Below are 16,331 nucleotides of genomic sequence, written 5' to 3'. Positions count from 1 at the left end.
ATGCTTTCCAATCATTTATTTATTTTTATTTATTTTTTTCCTTTTGACTTTTTCCTTTTCTTTTTTTTAAAATTAATTTTTATTGGAGTATAGTTGCTTTACAATGCTGTGCTAGTTTCTGCTGTACAGCAAAGTGAATCAACTATAGCTCTACATATATCCCCTCTTTTTTGGATTTCCTTCCCATTTAGGTCACCACAGAGCATTGAGTAGAGTTCCCTGTGCTATAAGTAGGTTCTCATTAGTAATCTGTTTTATACACGGTGGTGTGTATATGTCAACCCCAATCTCCCAATTCATCCCACCCTCCCCTTCCCCCCGGGTATCCATATGTCCGTTCTCTAAGTCTGTGTCTCTGTTTCTGCTTTGCAGATAAGTTCACCTGTATCATTTTTCTAGATTCCACATATAAGAGGTATTTATTACACGATATTTGTTTTTCTCTCTCTGACTTACTTCACTCTGTATGACAGTCTCTGGGTCCATCCATGTCTCTGCAAATTGCACAGTTTCGTTCCTTTTTATGGCTGAGTAATATTCCATTGTATGTATGTACCACATCTTCTTTATCCATTCTTCTATTGATGGACATTTAGGTTGCTTCCATGTCCTGTCTACTGTAAACGGTGCTGCAGTGAACATTGGGGTGCATGTATCTTTCTGAATTATTGTCTTCTCTAGTATAGTCTTTTAAATACATGTGTGTGTATATTTCTTTCTGCATATGTGTGTATACTTACAAATACATAAGCAAAATTGGTGTTTAGTGTACATACTATTTTTATATTTTTTATTTGCTTGTTTTCATTTAACATATGTAGTTCCATTAGCATATATTTTGAGTATATCATTTTCTCCTGTCATTATATATATATATATATATTATTTGCAGTACGCGGGCCTCTCACTGTTGTGGCCTCTCCCATTGCGGAGCACAGGCTCCGGACGCACAGGCTCAGCAGCCACGGCTCATGGGCCTAGCCGCTCTGCGGCATGTGGGATCTTCCCAGACCGCGGCACGAACCCGTGTCCCCTGCATCGGCAGGCGGACTCTCAACCACTGCACCACCAGGGAAGCCCCTGTCATTATATTTTTTAGAAGCAATTATAATGGTTGCATACTATTCTGTCGTTGATATACCACAGTTTTCATGCATTCCCTTATTTTTGGACTTCTAGGTTTTCAAATTTTCATTATTATAAATAGAAGCATGATAAGCATCTTTATGTAATTCTTTGACCAAATCTTATTATTTTCTTAAGACAGAGTTCTAGAACTAGAGTCCAGAGCAAGGAAAGGATGTGAAGATTTTCAGCACTACAGACAGCTTGATGTGTATGTTGACTGCTTTGTAGAAAGGCATTGACTGCTTACACTTTTACTAGCAGTGACACAAATTCCAATGTCAGTTCACCTCACCAGCATTAAATAAGATTGAAATGCTTTCTCTTTTTGTTAATTTGGCAGGATCACTTAATTTTTTTAAATTTGTATTTTTCCTGTTTTTAATGAGGTTGAATAGGCTTGTTTTTAAGAAAAAAATTTAAAGTGTATTTATTTTATCTTTTATTTGTTTATATTTTTGGCCGTGCTGCATGGCTTGCGGGATCTTCCCTGCAACCAGGGCTCGAACTTGTGCCCCCTGCAGTGGAAGTGTGGAGTCTTAACCACCGGACCGCCAGGGAAGTCCCTCGAATAGGCTTTTTAAAACTGTATTGGCCATTTGTGTCTCATGTTCTTTGCTCATTTAAAAATAATTTAGATTAAGTTTTTTCTTATTTTCTATTTTTTAATGTGTATATACCAAGAACATTCATCCTTCATCCACCATAGTATACGTCACAAATATATTCTTCCGTTTTGTGTTTTCCCTCTCCACTTGGTTTTGGTGTTTTCGGATGTACGAAACATAAAATTTGTATATTCAGTCAAATTCTACAGTAGTTTCCTCTGTGACTTCTTTCTTTGATTTAATTCTTTTTCAGGCTTAGAAAATGTTTCCCTATTCCAAATTAGATAGTCTGAACATTTTCTTACAGTTTTTAAAGTTTTTACTATATGACAATATCTGTTTCATTTTTCTTAATCTCTTCCCAGTTCCACCCCAAAAATGTTCTTTGCTTTATGTTTTATTTATTTGTTTTATTTTATTGAAGTAGAGTTGATTTACAATGTTGTGTTAGTTTCAGGTGTACAGCAACGTGATTCAGTTATATGTGTACATATATATATATGTATATATATGATTCTTCTTCAGGTTCTTTTCCATATAGGCTATTACAAAATATCAAGTATAGTTTCCTATGCTATACAGTAGCTTTATGTTTTAAATATCTGATAGATCAAATTTCTTCATCCAAAAAAACCCAACTTTCTACCTGATTTTTTCTTTCTTTTTTTTTTTTTTTTTTTTTTTTTGGTGGATAAAATTTAGAACCATCCTTCCAGTTTCCTTAAGAAGAATCCTGTTGGTAGTTTAATTATGACAATGTTAGTCTGTGAATGAACTTGAGAAGCACTGACATTTTCCAGCACTTGGAGTTTTTCGGTGGATATGTTGACCATAACCTGAAGCCTGATCAGAATGTACATGAGTTTTCCTCAGATGTGAGGACTTGTGTCCCCAGAAGATTCTGACAGAATCCAGTTGGAGAAACATTGAGTTAGATAATCTGGTATGTGTTGGGAGTAGGGAGGGGAAGATGGAGAGTCTACCTTTGAGGTGTTTTCATCTTAGAGATTTTATTCGACAGGAATTTATTGATGGCCTACTGTGTGCCAGGCTCCTGCCAGACCAACCCTGCAGAGGTACAGAAGGCATAGCCCTTGCTCCTAAAGCCTAGACGTGCCTAGGATGGAAGCATGCCCGTTGGCAAATGATGGCACAGGCCTGGGATTGAGGACTCAGAAGGACGGGGGTCCCACAGAACAAAGGAGATGTGTGCCAAGTCCTGAAGGAAGAATGGGTGTTTACTGCGAGAGAGGCTGGAAAAGTCTTGCACAAAGAGGGAGCATGTGCACTGAGACATGAAAGAATTTGGTTTTCGAGAGTAACTGTAGGTAGTTCACTGCTTGAAGCGGAAGGTGGATGATGTGGGGAGCTGTGATAGGATAGGTCCAGCCGCAGGGACTGGCTGCCCTGCGGAGTCGGCAGGTGTGGCCGCCACCCTTCAGGGCGGGGCTTCTCTGACTGTCTGCCTGGAAGATTTACGGGACCTAAGATGACTCTGTCAAATTGCTATCAAAGTTTCTACCTGTTTTCTCTCCTTGTGTGTAGCTCTAAGTAGGACCACAGTAGCGTCCAGATCAGTGGGAAACACGCGGTGGGGGCTGGGGATATCATTTTCCCACAGCTCATTGCAAACACAAGTCAAGGTGTACCTGTGGGCCTGTGTCCACATGGGTGGTTGCCTCTTGGAGAGTGAAAACTACATTGTAAGTGACACTGAGTCATTAAAGGGAAGTTACTAAATATTTTACTTATATCATTACCACTGGATTGTTTGGATCTGGCTAAATCACTGTCCTTTAAAAAGAAGACTTTCCTTCTCAAAATAAGTTGTGTAAAATGAAGTATCTGAAGGCAGGTGATTTTTTTCCCTCTGAGATAAAAGCAGTGGTTCTCAATCTTGGGCGCATGTTAGAATCACCTGGGACTCTTTAAAATCGATCCCAGCACTGGGCCCCACCCCCTCAGATTATTTTGGGGTGCACCCACAGCCTCAGGATTTTTTAAAACTCTACACTGATTCCAAGGTGCAGCCAGCTTTCTCCCGTATGGGGTGTGCTAATGACTCATAACGTTTTCTGATTGAGAACTTACATCAAAGAATGTAGCACAGTAATTGTTCTCCACAACCAACTGGGTAATTGAATTTGAACCAAAACTATCAGTTGAACTTGAATCTGTACCTAAAGATATTAAGATTAAGTACAATAATATATATTAGATGCTGTAAGAGTTTTCTTCTGACCCTCCCCGTCAAGTACCATCAAGTATTTTAATTACAATTGATGGTGTACATACCTTTCAGTATAGCTTATTCAGATTCTAGAATATGTAATCTAGCATTAATAAATAGCCTTGTAAATTAAAGCTTGTGAAATCTCGATTCTTCTCCTCCCTCCTTCACCTGCTGCTATGCCAGTTACTACTGTTGCAGCAGGGACGGCAGCAGTATTGGGTGTTGTATTTATCTCCAAATAGGATTCAGTTAGAACTTGTCATGAACATGCCTGTTACCCAAAGTGCAACTGCTAATCTTTTAACATATAAGCCCTTGAAATTATTTATCCAGTTCTTATTTTAGAGTATTACAATGTCAAGTCTTGGTCTACAGGATAGCACACCCCTTGGTATTTTCTAAATCTCCAAATAGCATACAATAGTATTAGTATAGAAACACCTCCTGTGGTGAATTACTCGTCTATTCATGGTGCCAAAATCTACGTGCCATCTCCAAAGAGAAAACTATTTTTTTCCCTTTATTTTGCTAGCGTGTTCTTCATGTGCTGAAGATTCTGAACTTTCAGTGATTTACTGATTCAGTAAATAGCTTTTGGGCACCACTTGTGCTAGATATTGGAGATGTGAAGTTTAAGGCCCAGGTCCTTACAATAAGACGTGACGTGGCAACATGCAATTCTGTTAGCCTCTAATACACAGATGGAACAGCTTTCCTATGTGCAAAATGAAAATAATTTTATGCCTCCCACCCATCGTGTCAGGTAGGCTTTGTTTTGGGGATATGTAGTCTTACTTCCTTAAACTCTCTCTTTCTCTTTCTCGCTTCCTGTTTCTCCTTATCTTTCTCTCTCCCTCTTCCCCTCCTTATTTTTTAGAAGGTTATAAGGGAATAACACACTCTAAAAGTAGTTTTACCAACTATTTTGGGAGCCATATACCATTATTTAATCCCTCTGAGCCCCAGTTTCCGCTGCTGTAAAAAGGTGATACCATCCCTGCCCTGTTTATGAGTTGTTATGAGAATTATGAGAGAAGTTATATGTAACATGACATCGAAATTTTAAGTATACAGTTAAAGTGTAAATGGACCTTGTAAAACGACTTTTAAAAGAGAAGGAAGGAAAGAAAAGAAAAGAAATATGTGGTATATGTACCACAGCAAAGCACTTTGGGTTTCTGAAACCCAAAAGTGAAGCTACACCAGAGTTAAATTCCATGGAACTTTGCTTCCATGATGGATTTTTGACTTTGTACTCAGCTCCTGAAAAAGCGACTTCCTGGGTTTTCTCTTCCCTCCTCCGGTTTGCAGCGGCAGGGCTGCTTCCTGTCAAGAGCAGCTCTGCCCCGGCCCCTCCTGCAGACTCTCCACCTCCTGCTTCTCTTTCTTTCAAACACTTAGTACATTTAGAGCCTGATCTTGTGCAGAAAACATCCCTGACATGTGAAGAGCCCCGGGGATTCAGTGAGCATGCTCCGCGCTCCCTCCCGCTGGGAAGAGGAAGCTCGTCCACATACGAGTCATTCCAGGCATAGTCGGCGTGTCAGCGCAGTGAACTCGCAGCGGGCTGTGAGCGGCGCGAGCGCGGCTTTGTCCTAGGAAATGGGCTTCGGGTTTTCCTTCCTTGCTCCTTTCTTACGTCGAAGAAAGACCCGTAAAGACTTCTGAAACGATTTTTAAATGCTCGATTGAGGATCCAGGACGTATACCGTCTGCCCACGAACCCTTGAAGGGTTTTCTGCAAGTTCGATTTTGTGTGCGTCTTTTTTTTTTTTTCACTTTTACTTTGTTTTGATCCGAGGCCGGGCCTCCGTCTTTGTGAAGTTTAAGAGAAGAGCCAGGAGCTGCTCAGCACTAGTTGATTTTGGAAACGTACTTTTTCGGGGCAAAAGCAAAGAGCTGGTTTTCTGTGCTAGCCCAATAAATGCTATTTATGAAGATGGACCTGTTGAACTACCAGTACTTGGACAAGATGAACAACAATATCGGGATTCTGTGCTATGAAGGTAGATGTTCCCTTCTAGAAACTGCTACCCTATTGCTTTGGTCAAGGCCACTCCTCCTTTCCAGTTCTGATTGCCTTCTGTGCATTTTGTTCTCTTTCTTGAGACTTTAGGGTCCTTTGAAAGGCAAGCGGTTCTTAGGTACTGTTTTCAGTACAAAGTTTGTTGTTTGTATCTTAGTCTTCAGGGGTTACAGTGGAGGGGGAGGGGGCGGGGCGGGGGCGGGGAGGTGGTAAAATATACATTGTTAAAAGTTTGCTTTATGCTTGCAACATACTAACTCCTCACATTTTAAACTCTTTTAAATTGTATTTCTTTTTTGATTTCTGTTGGTGTTTTCTTTAGAGGAGGAACTTCTGGACCCAAGTAAAAAGTTAAACATGCCAGGTTTTTTCTCTCTCTCTCTCTCTCTTTTTTTTTTTTTTTTGGCTTTCATACTTATTTTAAACATACACTATCTACATACAGTACTCCTGTTGTAGTCCAACAGCCAGCAAGAGCTTTGGATTTTCCTGTAGAGGGGAACAGAAAGTTACAGTGCGTTTTTGTGTTCAAGAACGATTGTCCCAAACAATGAAGAATTTTTCTATTCAGTTTGGGGGCCTGGAAGGGCACCCATGTCACAGAGCACAGACTGGCTCTTTGTCTGATTTCCCATTTCCTGTACAGCTCTGGGAGAGTTCTGACATTGAAGGATGTTCCCTCCACACTCCTGTCCCTTGTGGAAGTGATTGCACAACCCACCAACCAGAAAGCTAAATTAAAAAAACAAAACAAAAAAACCCTCTGAAATCTTATCACTTATTACCTCCTACTAAACCATGAGGTATTTCCCCACTGCCCTGTAGTATTTCAAGCTGTCTCTATTAGTAGTAAGAAGAGAAAAGGGAATTTCTTAATCCAACATTATCTACGTGCGATTTGAAAAAGTGGTAATGGTCTGAGTCTGAGTAGCCGGAGACACATCTCCGGGGGAATTCAGCTTGGCAGGGGAAGTGTTTTTTGTTGTAACCACATACAAATCAAGGAGACATCTCCCTTCTGATTCAGCAGGAGAAGTTTCCATATCTCTGTCTATAGTGAACTGAACATTGCTGAAAGAGAAAACATGGAAGAAACTTGGGAGGGTGAGCCGATCCACTTGTATTTTTCGTGTAAAAACTTTAGCCCTGTTGCCCAAGCAGTCAAAAACTTACCCTTTCCCCTTCAAGGAAAAATCTCATTCTTATTGTTTTTTATTTAACTTTGTGGATAAGAATCTCATATTTAAAGTAGTCTTTTTTTTTTTTTTAAATCCCACTTGTTCCAGGAATGCGAATTTTGGTGAATTGCTTTCTTTGAATCTGCTGCTTTAGGTATCATCCTGTTTCTAAAGTCACTCATTTAAAAGGCAGACTTTTTTTTTTTTACACCTGTATTGGAGTATAATTGCTTTACAATGTTGTGTTAGTTTCTGCTGTACAACAAAGTGAATCAGCTATATGTATCCATATACTCCTATATCCTCTGCCTCTCGAGCCTCCCTCCACCCTCTCTATCCCACCCTTCTAAGTGTCATAAAGCACTGAACTGATCTCCCTGTGCTGTGCAGCTGCTTCCCACTAGCTATCTATTTTACATTTGGTAGTGTATATATGTCAATGCCACTCTCTCACTTCATCCCAGCTTCCCCTTCCCGCCCCCCTCCCACCCGTGTCCTCAAGTCCCTTTTAGAGTGGTCTAAGCAGCAAGCCACCAGGCGTGTTTCCTGTGAAATTAACATTGCAGTTAGTTTAAAAGAATTTTTTTTTTCAGTGAACAAGGAACTGAAAACTTTTAAGGCACTTTCTGTTGGATTGTCTTTGTCATTGAGTAATAAGATATTTTCAAAATAAAACAAAGCATAATAATCAGCCTGAGAGAGGAGTATAGGGATTATTAGGAGATTGATACCACATTAATTTTTTATGTCTGCAGGTGGTGAGGAAAAGCTTACAGAAAGCTTGTCCAGGTTGATCTGTTGTTTAGTAGGTACCATACACGAGAGTGGTCTTCTAGGCTCCCTCCTTAATTGGGAGGAAGAAACTTTGATTCTGAAAGTTGAGTAGATGTGTGGGATGATGTGCTGTAGTCTGTTTGGTTTAAACATCTGCTGCTATTTTCCTTATTATGAAAGTTAACATTATTTTAACACCAAAATAAATACACAGGAAATGAAGAAAAGCACAGCAAAATCTGAGTGGTGTTTATAGTGGGTTGTTTATGTCCTAGTGGTTTTCTCAGTGTAAACATTGCACACATCTGCTCTGAACTCAAAAGGGTGTTTAGAAGATGGGCATAAATCTTAGATAGGATTTTTTTGAGGGGGAGTAACAAAAGTTGGAATAGTTATTGTTCCTTTTAAGTCCAACACTTTGAGAATATTCGTATTAAATCTCTCAGCTCACCAGCATTCCAGGGAAGTTATTTGCAAAATGGAATGTACAGTTGGTGGGCAGTGTTTGATTTCACTTAGGGCCCAGGCATGTTTCACGTCTCTTAAAAATAAGGGACAAAATAGTTTTCTGAATTTTTAGTTTTAAGAAGGTAAGATGTTGACGGTTAATTATTCTCTAGGTTAGTTGTACTGTTTTCCTTATTTGTATTAGAGGTCTACTCCACAAAATAAACCATGTGTCTGCCCCATCTTTCCTCAGCCTCTCTAGGAACTTATACACAAATAGGTCTTTTTTAGCCAATTCTCTCATAGCATACAAGGTCTTCCTAAAACCCCACATTTAGGGTAGACTCCAGATGGCTTAGATATGGAGTCTGCTTGGTGTCTGCTCCTGACTTTCACCGTAGAAATCCACAAGCATAACAGAAAAGAGAATTAAGGAAAAAAATGAACCACAAGTAGATTTGGGGTGGGGACCTTTTGGGATAGGATAAGATGATTGGCAAAGGGCAGGAAGAATCTGCAGTTGGCCAACTTATGGAAACTAATTACCTTCATTGGTGATAAGCCAATTAGCAGAACTCTGCTTGGGTATTAATGTGTCTTTTCAAAAATCTCTGGTTTATTACTGAAATTCTCAACAGTTAGCCAGTTCATCATTCATCACCCTTCCTGCTGTATGTTCACATTATACCCACTTGAATCCCAGTTTTGCCCCTATCTCCTTGAAAAGGAGCCTTCATTGTTTCCCCTCTGAACTCCTGAGCATGCGCCACTGGTAGACTGAAAGCCTCATGAAGGCAGGGCTTTGCCTTGGTCACTGTATCCCTGAGTCCTGGCACAGTGCCCGGTGTGGCTCTCGGGAAGTGGTGGACTCAGAAATCAATGAAATCTTTCTGTCGGCAGCTGTGGTCGCTACTGTATAATTTAGCACATAATTTTATACTGTCTCATGTTCTCTAATTATCTAATTATTGCAGAGCTATCCAGGGCCTTAGATATAGCCAATACATTTGCCCTGTTTTTGCCAAGAAAACTGAGACCTAGAGAGGTAAATTGTCTGTCCAGGTTTATTCAGAAAGTTTGTAACAGAACTGAATTGAGCAAAGTGGTTTCAGTTAGTCTGTGAGTCTTCTGTGCCGTACCACCTCTCCAGAATTATTTGATGTCTTGCCTCCTTAATTAATCATCACCTCCTTGATGTTAGGGGCCATGCTCTGTCCCGGGGACCTTCACAGCCCGCAGCGCAGGGACAGCATCTTGGATCACGATGCACAGTTGAGTCTGACCTGGATTCTTCTTTGCTCTGAAACCAGTTGTTGGTCCAGGTTCCCAAACTGTTGTGATAATCAGGGAAGACGGTAATCAGGGCCCTAGGCGAGGAGAGTCGTCGGAATTCGCTTTCCTTGCTCCTTTGGCACGTAGCTGCTTAACTTTGCTCTGACTGCAGGGGAGGAGGCCCTGTGTAGATGCCAGTCACAGAGAGTTTCCTCAGGGGACCAGGGAGCTGGTTCGACCATGGACTTTTCTCAAGATGGCTGATAGTTCTATTTACATAATTACTTAGTGCTGAAAACTTAGGTCCTAATAAATGTACTCACGGTTGGCCGTGCTTTAAGCTGCTGTTAGTGATACTTTAATTACGGGTTAAGAGCCATTAAGGTGTAATTTGGTAGAAGAATTCTCCCCTTTTAATTTAATGGTATGATTTATATTGGGAGAAAGGAAGAATAGATTGTATCTTCAGATCTTCTGAAAGTTTAAGAGAAGAGCATTATAAGTTCCTGGACTTTTTGTGCTGTTCATTGTTTCAGAACTTAATTATCACTTGTTTCATCACAGGCTACATATAAATGAATTTTCTGGAATTGAAAGGAAAATGTACAAAACAAGGGTGGTTGAGTGGAGTGAGACCCTGCTAGGGATGTGAGCAAGGCCCATGCCCGGCTGACGGATTTCTTTTGTTGTCTGCCAGTTTAACCAGCAGCAGTTTAATGGAGTCCTGGTTTCATTGTTCTTTGTCTAATGAGCTCAGAGGCATCAGGAAACTTAGGAGTGTCGGGTACTAGTGAGTTGGAAAGGGCACAGAGCAGAGCCGTTTTGTACTGGCTGTATTCTGTCCCCAGCCCCGAACATCAAGTGACTGGCTCTTCACCCAGGGGTGAGGTAGAATATCTGCAGCTGTTTTGCTGTGGAAATTCATTTTACTGTAGCTTTTAATTTGTAGGAGAGGGTCGGGAGTGAGGGGGGAGGGGGAAGGAGAGATGGAGAGAGAGGGGGTGGGGGGGGGAGGAGGAGAGGTTGGGAGGAGCTTGGTTAATAAAACAAGCCCAGGTGAACCCAAGAGCTCTCCTGCGAGGACCTGGCCAGTATGTATTCCTTCTATCTACAGTTTGGGAGGGAAGGTGTGATTATCCCCTCCTTCCTTCCGGCTCCCCTCCCTGTTTCTCTACCCTTTTCTGGAAGGATTATTTTACTTGGCTGTTTCTTGGAACCTACACTAGCTTTGTTTTGAAGGCGGATTTCTCTTCCTTCCTTCCTCCTTACTTCACTGTGGTCCGCAGGGCCTTCAATTCCTAGGGTGTTTGGATTTGTCGCTGTGAAGGAAGATTATTTTAAAAACACACCGTAAGATATGAAGACATTCCCCCTCTGCATGTGAGAAGATTCAATACCTCTCCTTAATAGTTTGGTTCTGCTTTATTGTGAGGATGTTGCAGAAAACTGGGTTTTGTCGTGAAGAAATTAGATCCAGATTTAGCACTTCTGCATGTACACAAAGATATAAAATCAGTCTTACCAGGGATTGTTTCTGACTGTATCTGTTTTATCTCTCTGTATCTGCACGTTTATTCCGTGACTGTTTATATTTAGTGGTATCTATGTATATACTGGGCTCCTTGGAGCTGAGCTCCAGCCTTCCTCAGCAATGTCAGTTTGTCTTACAAAATAGTCCCTCTCCCTTTTATTTTTTAATGAACTCATACATCAGCCGCCCCCACCACCCCCCACCCCGGCCCCAAAAAACCTTCAACCACTTTGTTTTAAAAGCAGAGTCTGAAATTTTTATTTTCTCTCGTTTGCTTTCTTTCTCTCTGCCTTCCTGAATGTTACATGTTCTACTAAGTTCTAAGGGATTATTGCCATCAGTTTGCTTTCTTATCTTGCCTTTTCTGCATTTTCTTTCTTAGAATTCTGTAGATTGTTTTAATTTCAGGGTATTGTATACAGGATATGTTTTAATCCTAACAATGTGAATCACTGCTAGTTGAAAGAATGTTTATTTATGCTAAATAAAATAGAAAATCTCTTCTGAAAGTTGTCTTCAATTTGTGGCTATTTATATGATCTTTTCTGAACTCTTAACATTTCACCCATCTATTTGCAAAGAAGTCTGTAAACATAACAAACTGAAAAATATTTAGTAAGTGATTGGAGAAGACTCAGTACTGTGCTTTTGTAACCCAGTATCCATTCTCTTAAACATGTATGGAATGCCTCTGCTCTGCTAAGGAATGTGTTAGGTCTTGGGTTGATCTTTCTCTGTCTGTGTCTATCTGTCTCTCTCTGTGTGTCTCTGTCTCTTAACATTTTTTATTATGAAACATATATAGACATAAAAGTACATAAAACATGTGTAATTTATAGTTAAAAAATAATCAACCTTGTAATCATCACCAGGTGAAGAAGTATTCAATTGCCTCCTTCAAGTATTCTCTCCCAGTCAGAATTCTTCCCGACCCCAAGAGGGCGTCGCAGTTGTAACTTGCTTTTCTTTATATGTTTACTACCTATGTGTGCCATTCTAGACAAATTAGCTTAATTTTGTCTGGTGGGTTTTTTTTTTGTTTGTTTTTTTTTGTGGGTTTTTTTAGCCCTATATAATTGGATTTATCCTGTAAGTCTTCTCTGTGTCTTGTTTATGAGATCTTTTAAAGTAGTGGCCATGTCCTAAGAGGTTGTCTTCTCCATATGAAACCTGTTTCTCGGGTTGGCGGCGGCTTCACCCTGGAACTTTCGCGGTTGTCCCAGCCTCCCTTTTCACTCAGCTGCTGCTCCCCTGTTAACAGACGTGGTGTTGCTTTGGTCTGAACTTTTTTTTCAGTCAGTATTTTGGTCACAGTCTTCACCACTGTTAAAGCCCACCAGCATCCGTGTATAATGGAAAATTGTGTGTTAGAAAAATTCTGCCCAGCACAGATGTAGAGAACAAACGTATGGACACCAAGGGGAGAAAGTGGCGGTGGGGGGGTGAGGGGGTGGGATGAATTGGGAGATTGGGATTGACATGTATACACTGATGTGTATAAAATGGATAACTAATAACAACCTGCTGTATAAAAAAATAAATAAAATAAAATTCAAAAAAAAATTCTGCCCAGTTTCGGAGAGCGCAGAACTGGGGGTGGGTGGGGGGACACTTCTGGAGATACATAGGTTAATTAGGGTCTGAACAGAAACTTTAGTTGTGCATTAATGAGCAATTTGCTTAAAGGCTGAGACTTGTTACAAGTCAACTTTGTCGCAGCGCCAGGTTTATTTGGATGGTAATCCAGGGACTTTTAGATATACAGAAAAAGCTTAAATTGTTTGTTCCAGTACTCAAACAATACTCTGCATTGTATAGAGATGGCTGCTGGAGAGCAACAAAGAGCTGAAACAATAGTCGGCCTTATGCACCATCTAAAATTATGAATGAAGAAGGATCATCCGTATGTATCACTCTTGGTGTTTATATCTGTTTTGCATGAAAAGAGTTGCCTGTTAATTCTTCTTGGCTAATGATTAGATTGTAATAGAGTGAATTCCAGAATTTAATGCTTTGATGCAGATGCTTTCTGCCGAGCAGTTTAGCACAGTGTTCACCCTCCCTCACCTTCTGCTGGACAGAGCCTGTGCTGTTTCCCTGTTAACAGTCGAGGGAGTGATGAGTGCAGATTTCTGCATGTTTTCCCCCCTTTGAAAACAAACACATCTTCCATGATGTGGCAGCCCTATTAAAGGGACAAGGCATTAATTTAAAATTTTATTTCATTGTCGGCAGCTTTCTCCTGTACCCATTTTCTCCCTTTCTTACTACGCGTGTCCTTTTAAACTATTGTTGTTTTGATGAGCAACTGATAAACTGTTGGCTGACCCCACAGAGAACCCGTGTTTTATTTCCCTGCTGAAAAGCTCTGACCTCTTTGCCAGTGCTTAAAATCACCCAGGAGAGTGATTTGGGTAGCTTTTTAAAGAAATATGTAATAGCAGCTATAGTACCAGGCTTGAAGTTCTATTGAGTGGAGGGTAAAAGGGATGGAAAGTAGTAGTCATTCTCGGTGTGAAACCTGTGTAAAGTTCTGTAACACTGCCCCACTGAATTCCCAGTTGGGAACAATTACCACCAATTTCTGGAGATGACGATGGAGCCCTTTTTCTGTTAGAGGCTTTATTGCAATAAAGAGAGGGAAGCGGTAGAGTGAAGTAGAATTCCAGGACTAACAGCAGACATCAAATGTTGCTCTTAGCGTCCAATAATAAGTATAACACATAAAATATATATATACTGTATACATATATAAATATATTTTTACATGTTCTCTCTGTATAAATATATAAAATACACACACATACACACGTGTATACCATACATGGTTCTATATTTTGTTCGACAGAGAGAGAAAAAGAGGGAGCCTTCTTGTAGAGTTGGAAGCATCCTTATGTACCATTTAAGGAGAAAATAGTGGAACCGCCACATCTCCTAGGCTTTCCTGCCTGCAGGCTGTTCAGAATCTGACTCCATCCTTCCTTCCTTTCCCCTAGGCTCAGTGAAAGGCTGGTTCTTCTATTTATGCTCCCAAGTCCCTGCCCTCTGGCCTCAGGGACTTATCAGTGATAGGTTTCTTTTCTGATTTCCTTTCTTCCTCTTCTTGGGTCTTTCTCTTCATCATGTGCTTACGCACAAGTCTCTCCCAACTTTAAAACAAAAGCTAGCCCACCCCTAAACCTTGTGTTCCCTTTTTACCTCTTAGATCTCTTTTCTGTGCCGTCCAGGTTATCGGAAGGAGGTCAGTGTTCTCTGTTGACCTTCTCTCCATTCGCTCCTCATTCCACCGTCATCTGATGTCTGTTCCCACGACTCCATTGAAATTGTCTTGGACGAAGTCACTAAAGCGTTACCCTCGTGGCCCGTTCAGTGGACACTTGTTAGTCCTTAGTTGAGTCTCTGTGCCTGTGGTGATGGCTTCTTCCAAATTCTTAAAATTCTTACATCCCTTGGCTCAGAGACTTACCGGGTCCCCACTCCATCGTGAACAAGGTGCTGTGCGCAGCATCCACAGGGGCTTTATGTGCTCCTGGGGGTGGGTAGGAGGGTACGTAAGAGGGAGGCAGGCTGATAAACATTTGTTCTGAGCTTGAGAATAGATTGGAGGGAAATAGGAGAAATAGGAGAGGACGTGACTGTGCAATGCTTTGGTCACAGCGGTGGTAGTGGAGAAGGAGAAGGGGGTAGATTTTAGAGATGTTTGGAGAGAAGACTGAAGGGCGTGGTTCTGGATGGGAGCAGGGGAAGAGGCAGATGACGGGGAGGACAGTGAGGCTGCTTCCCCAGCTTCCGGCTTGTCCACGTGGAGGGACGGTGCTGCCATTTGCAGAGACGGGAAACACGGGGGGAAGACTGGGTTCTGTGGTGAGATGGTGAGTTACATGAGTTTAGTTTGGGGTACATTGAGTTTGAAGGATCTTTGAAATTTCAAAGGAGAGATAAGTATTAGAAAGTTGAGTATATGGGTCTAGAGCTCAGAGAAGTGGCTGCTGCCGGAGATAGTAATTTGGGATCGAGAATAAGAATGGTCACCTAGGAACAAAGACTAGAATAAGAAGTTGAAGAGGTCCTAGGAACTCTTCTCTTAGTCAGGTCTCCACGGGTTTTCTTCATTATCACTAAAATAACCGCATCACTGACCCCACCTCTCGTCACGTCCCCTCTGGGCCTTGGTCTGTAACATCACGGGAGTGTCATTGCTCATGTACCCCTCCAGCCTCATCCTCCACTGCTCCATCGCCCACGTCATGTCTCCCGTCGCTCCTTCACCTGCACCTGTGGTCCAGACACACCTGGCTCCTTCCTTCCAGTGAGCCGTGGCCTCTTCCTGAAATGCCACCTGTTCTTTCTCCTGACTCCTGTTAGCCTCTCCCTCACGGGCACAGGCTTCTTCTGGAAAGTGACCGTCTTCACCCCTACCTTCTTGGCAGGGTTAGGCGTTGTGTTTGTGTTTGCGTGGCGTGCCCCGTGTGCGTCTGTCAGAGTGTTTGTACTCACCTGTCTGCCTTGCTGTAAGCTCTGGGAGGGCCAGGCCTTTGTCTTTCCTCTCTTTGTTCTTAGCTTCAAGCACCGTGGTGTCTGCTTATGAGTGAATCCACTCCACTGTCTTTTCATTAAAGATAAAGAGACATTGGAATTGTGTGATTCGCCCAGGGATGCTCAGTTAGTTGAGAACACAAGGGAGTTTGTTAATTCTTAGAATGTTCTTAGAGGGGGGACAGAGAGCCAGGAAAAGCAGGCGTATGAAGGTTGTGGGGGGCGCTCTTTAAGGCTCAGTGTCTGTAGAGAAACATTTTGAAGTGGGCTGGTTGCTTAGAAATAACTGCCCCTACTCATCTGTTTTTTTGTTTTTTGTTTTTTGTTTTTAATAGAAGGGGGACAGCCCACTGGGGAGACACATCAATCTCATCATTTTATTTTTATATTTATTTATTTATTTGTTTGTTTTTGGCTGTGTTGGGTCTCCGTTGCTGTGCACAGGCTTTCTCTAGTTGCAACGAGTGGGGGCTACTCTTCGTTGTGGTGCGTGGGCTTCTCATTGCGGTAGCTTCTCATGTTGTGGAGCACAGGCTCTAGGTGCGTGGGCTTCAGTAGTTGTGGCGCGTGGGCTCAGTAGTTGTGGCGCATGGGCTTAGTT

The 16,331-nt window shown here is 41.6% G+C and overlaps 1 protein-coding gene across 2 annotated transcripts in view; it reads left to right on the top strand.

The window, feature by feature from the left end:
* Positions 1-16,331, top strand: part of VGLL4 (vestigial like family member 4) — a 155,825-nt gene that overhangs the window by 68,002 nt on the left and 71,492 nt on the right. The window contains exon 1 of one of the 2 annotated variants that reach the window (XM_060110856.1): positions 5,408-5,972. The exons of the other annotated variant lie outside the window; for it this stretch is intronic. Coding sequence (XP_059966839.1) covers positions 5,891-5,972 — 82 coding nt within the window. The 5' untranslated portion in view covers positions 5,408-5,890. Of the gene's footprint in view, positions 1-5,407; positions 5,973-16,331 lie in introns of those variants that run through there. 2 annotated transcript variants of the gene reach the window in all.

Source organism: Mesoplodon densirostris, chromosome 10 (assembly GCF_025265405.1).
Source record: "Mesoplodon densirostris isolate mMesDen1 chromosome 10, mMesDen1 primary haplotype, whole genome shotgun sequence".
NCBI lineage: Eukaryota > Metazoa > Chordata > Mammalia > Artiodactyla > Ziphiidae > Mesoplodon > Mesoplodon densirostris.
Note: the sequence above shows the minus strand (reverse complement) of the source record. Positions and strands in the feature narration are given on the sequence as shown.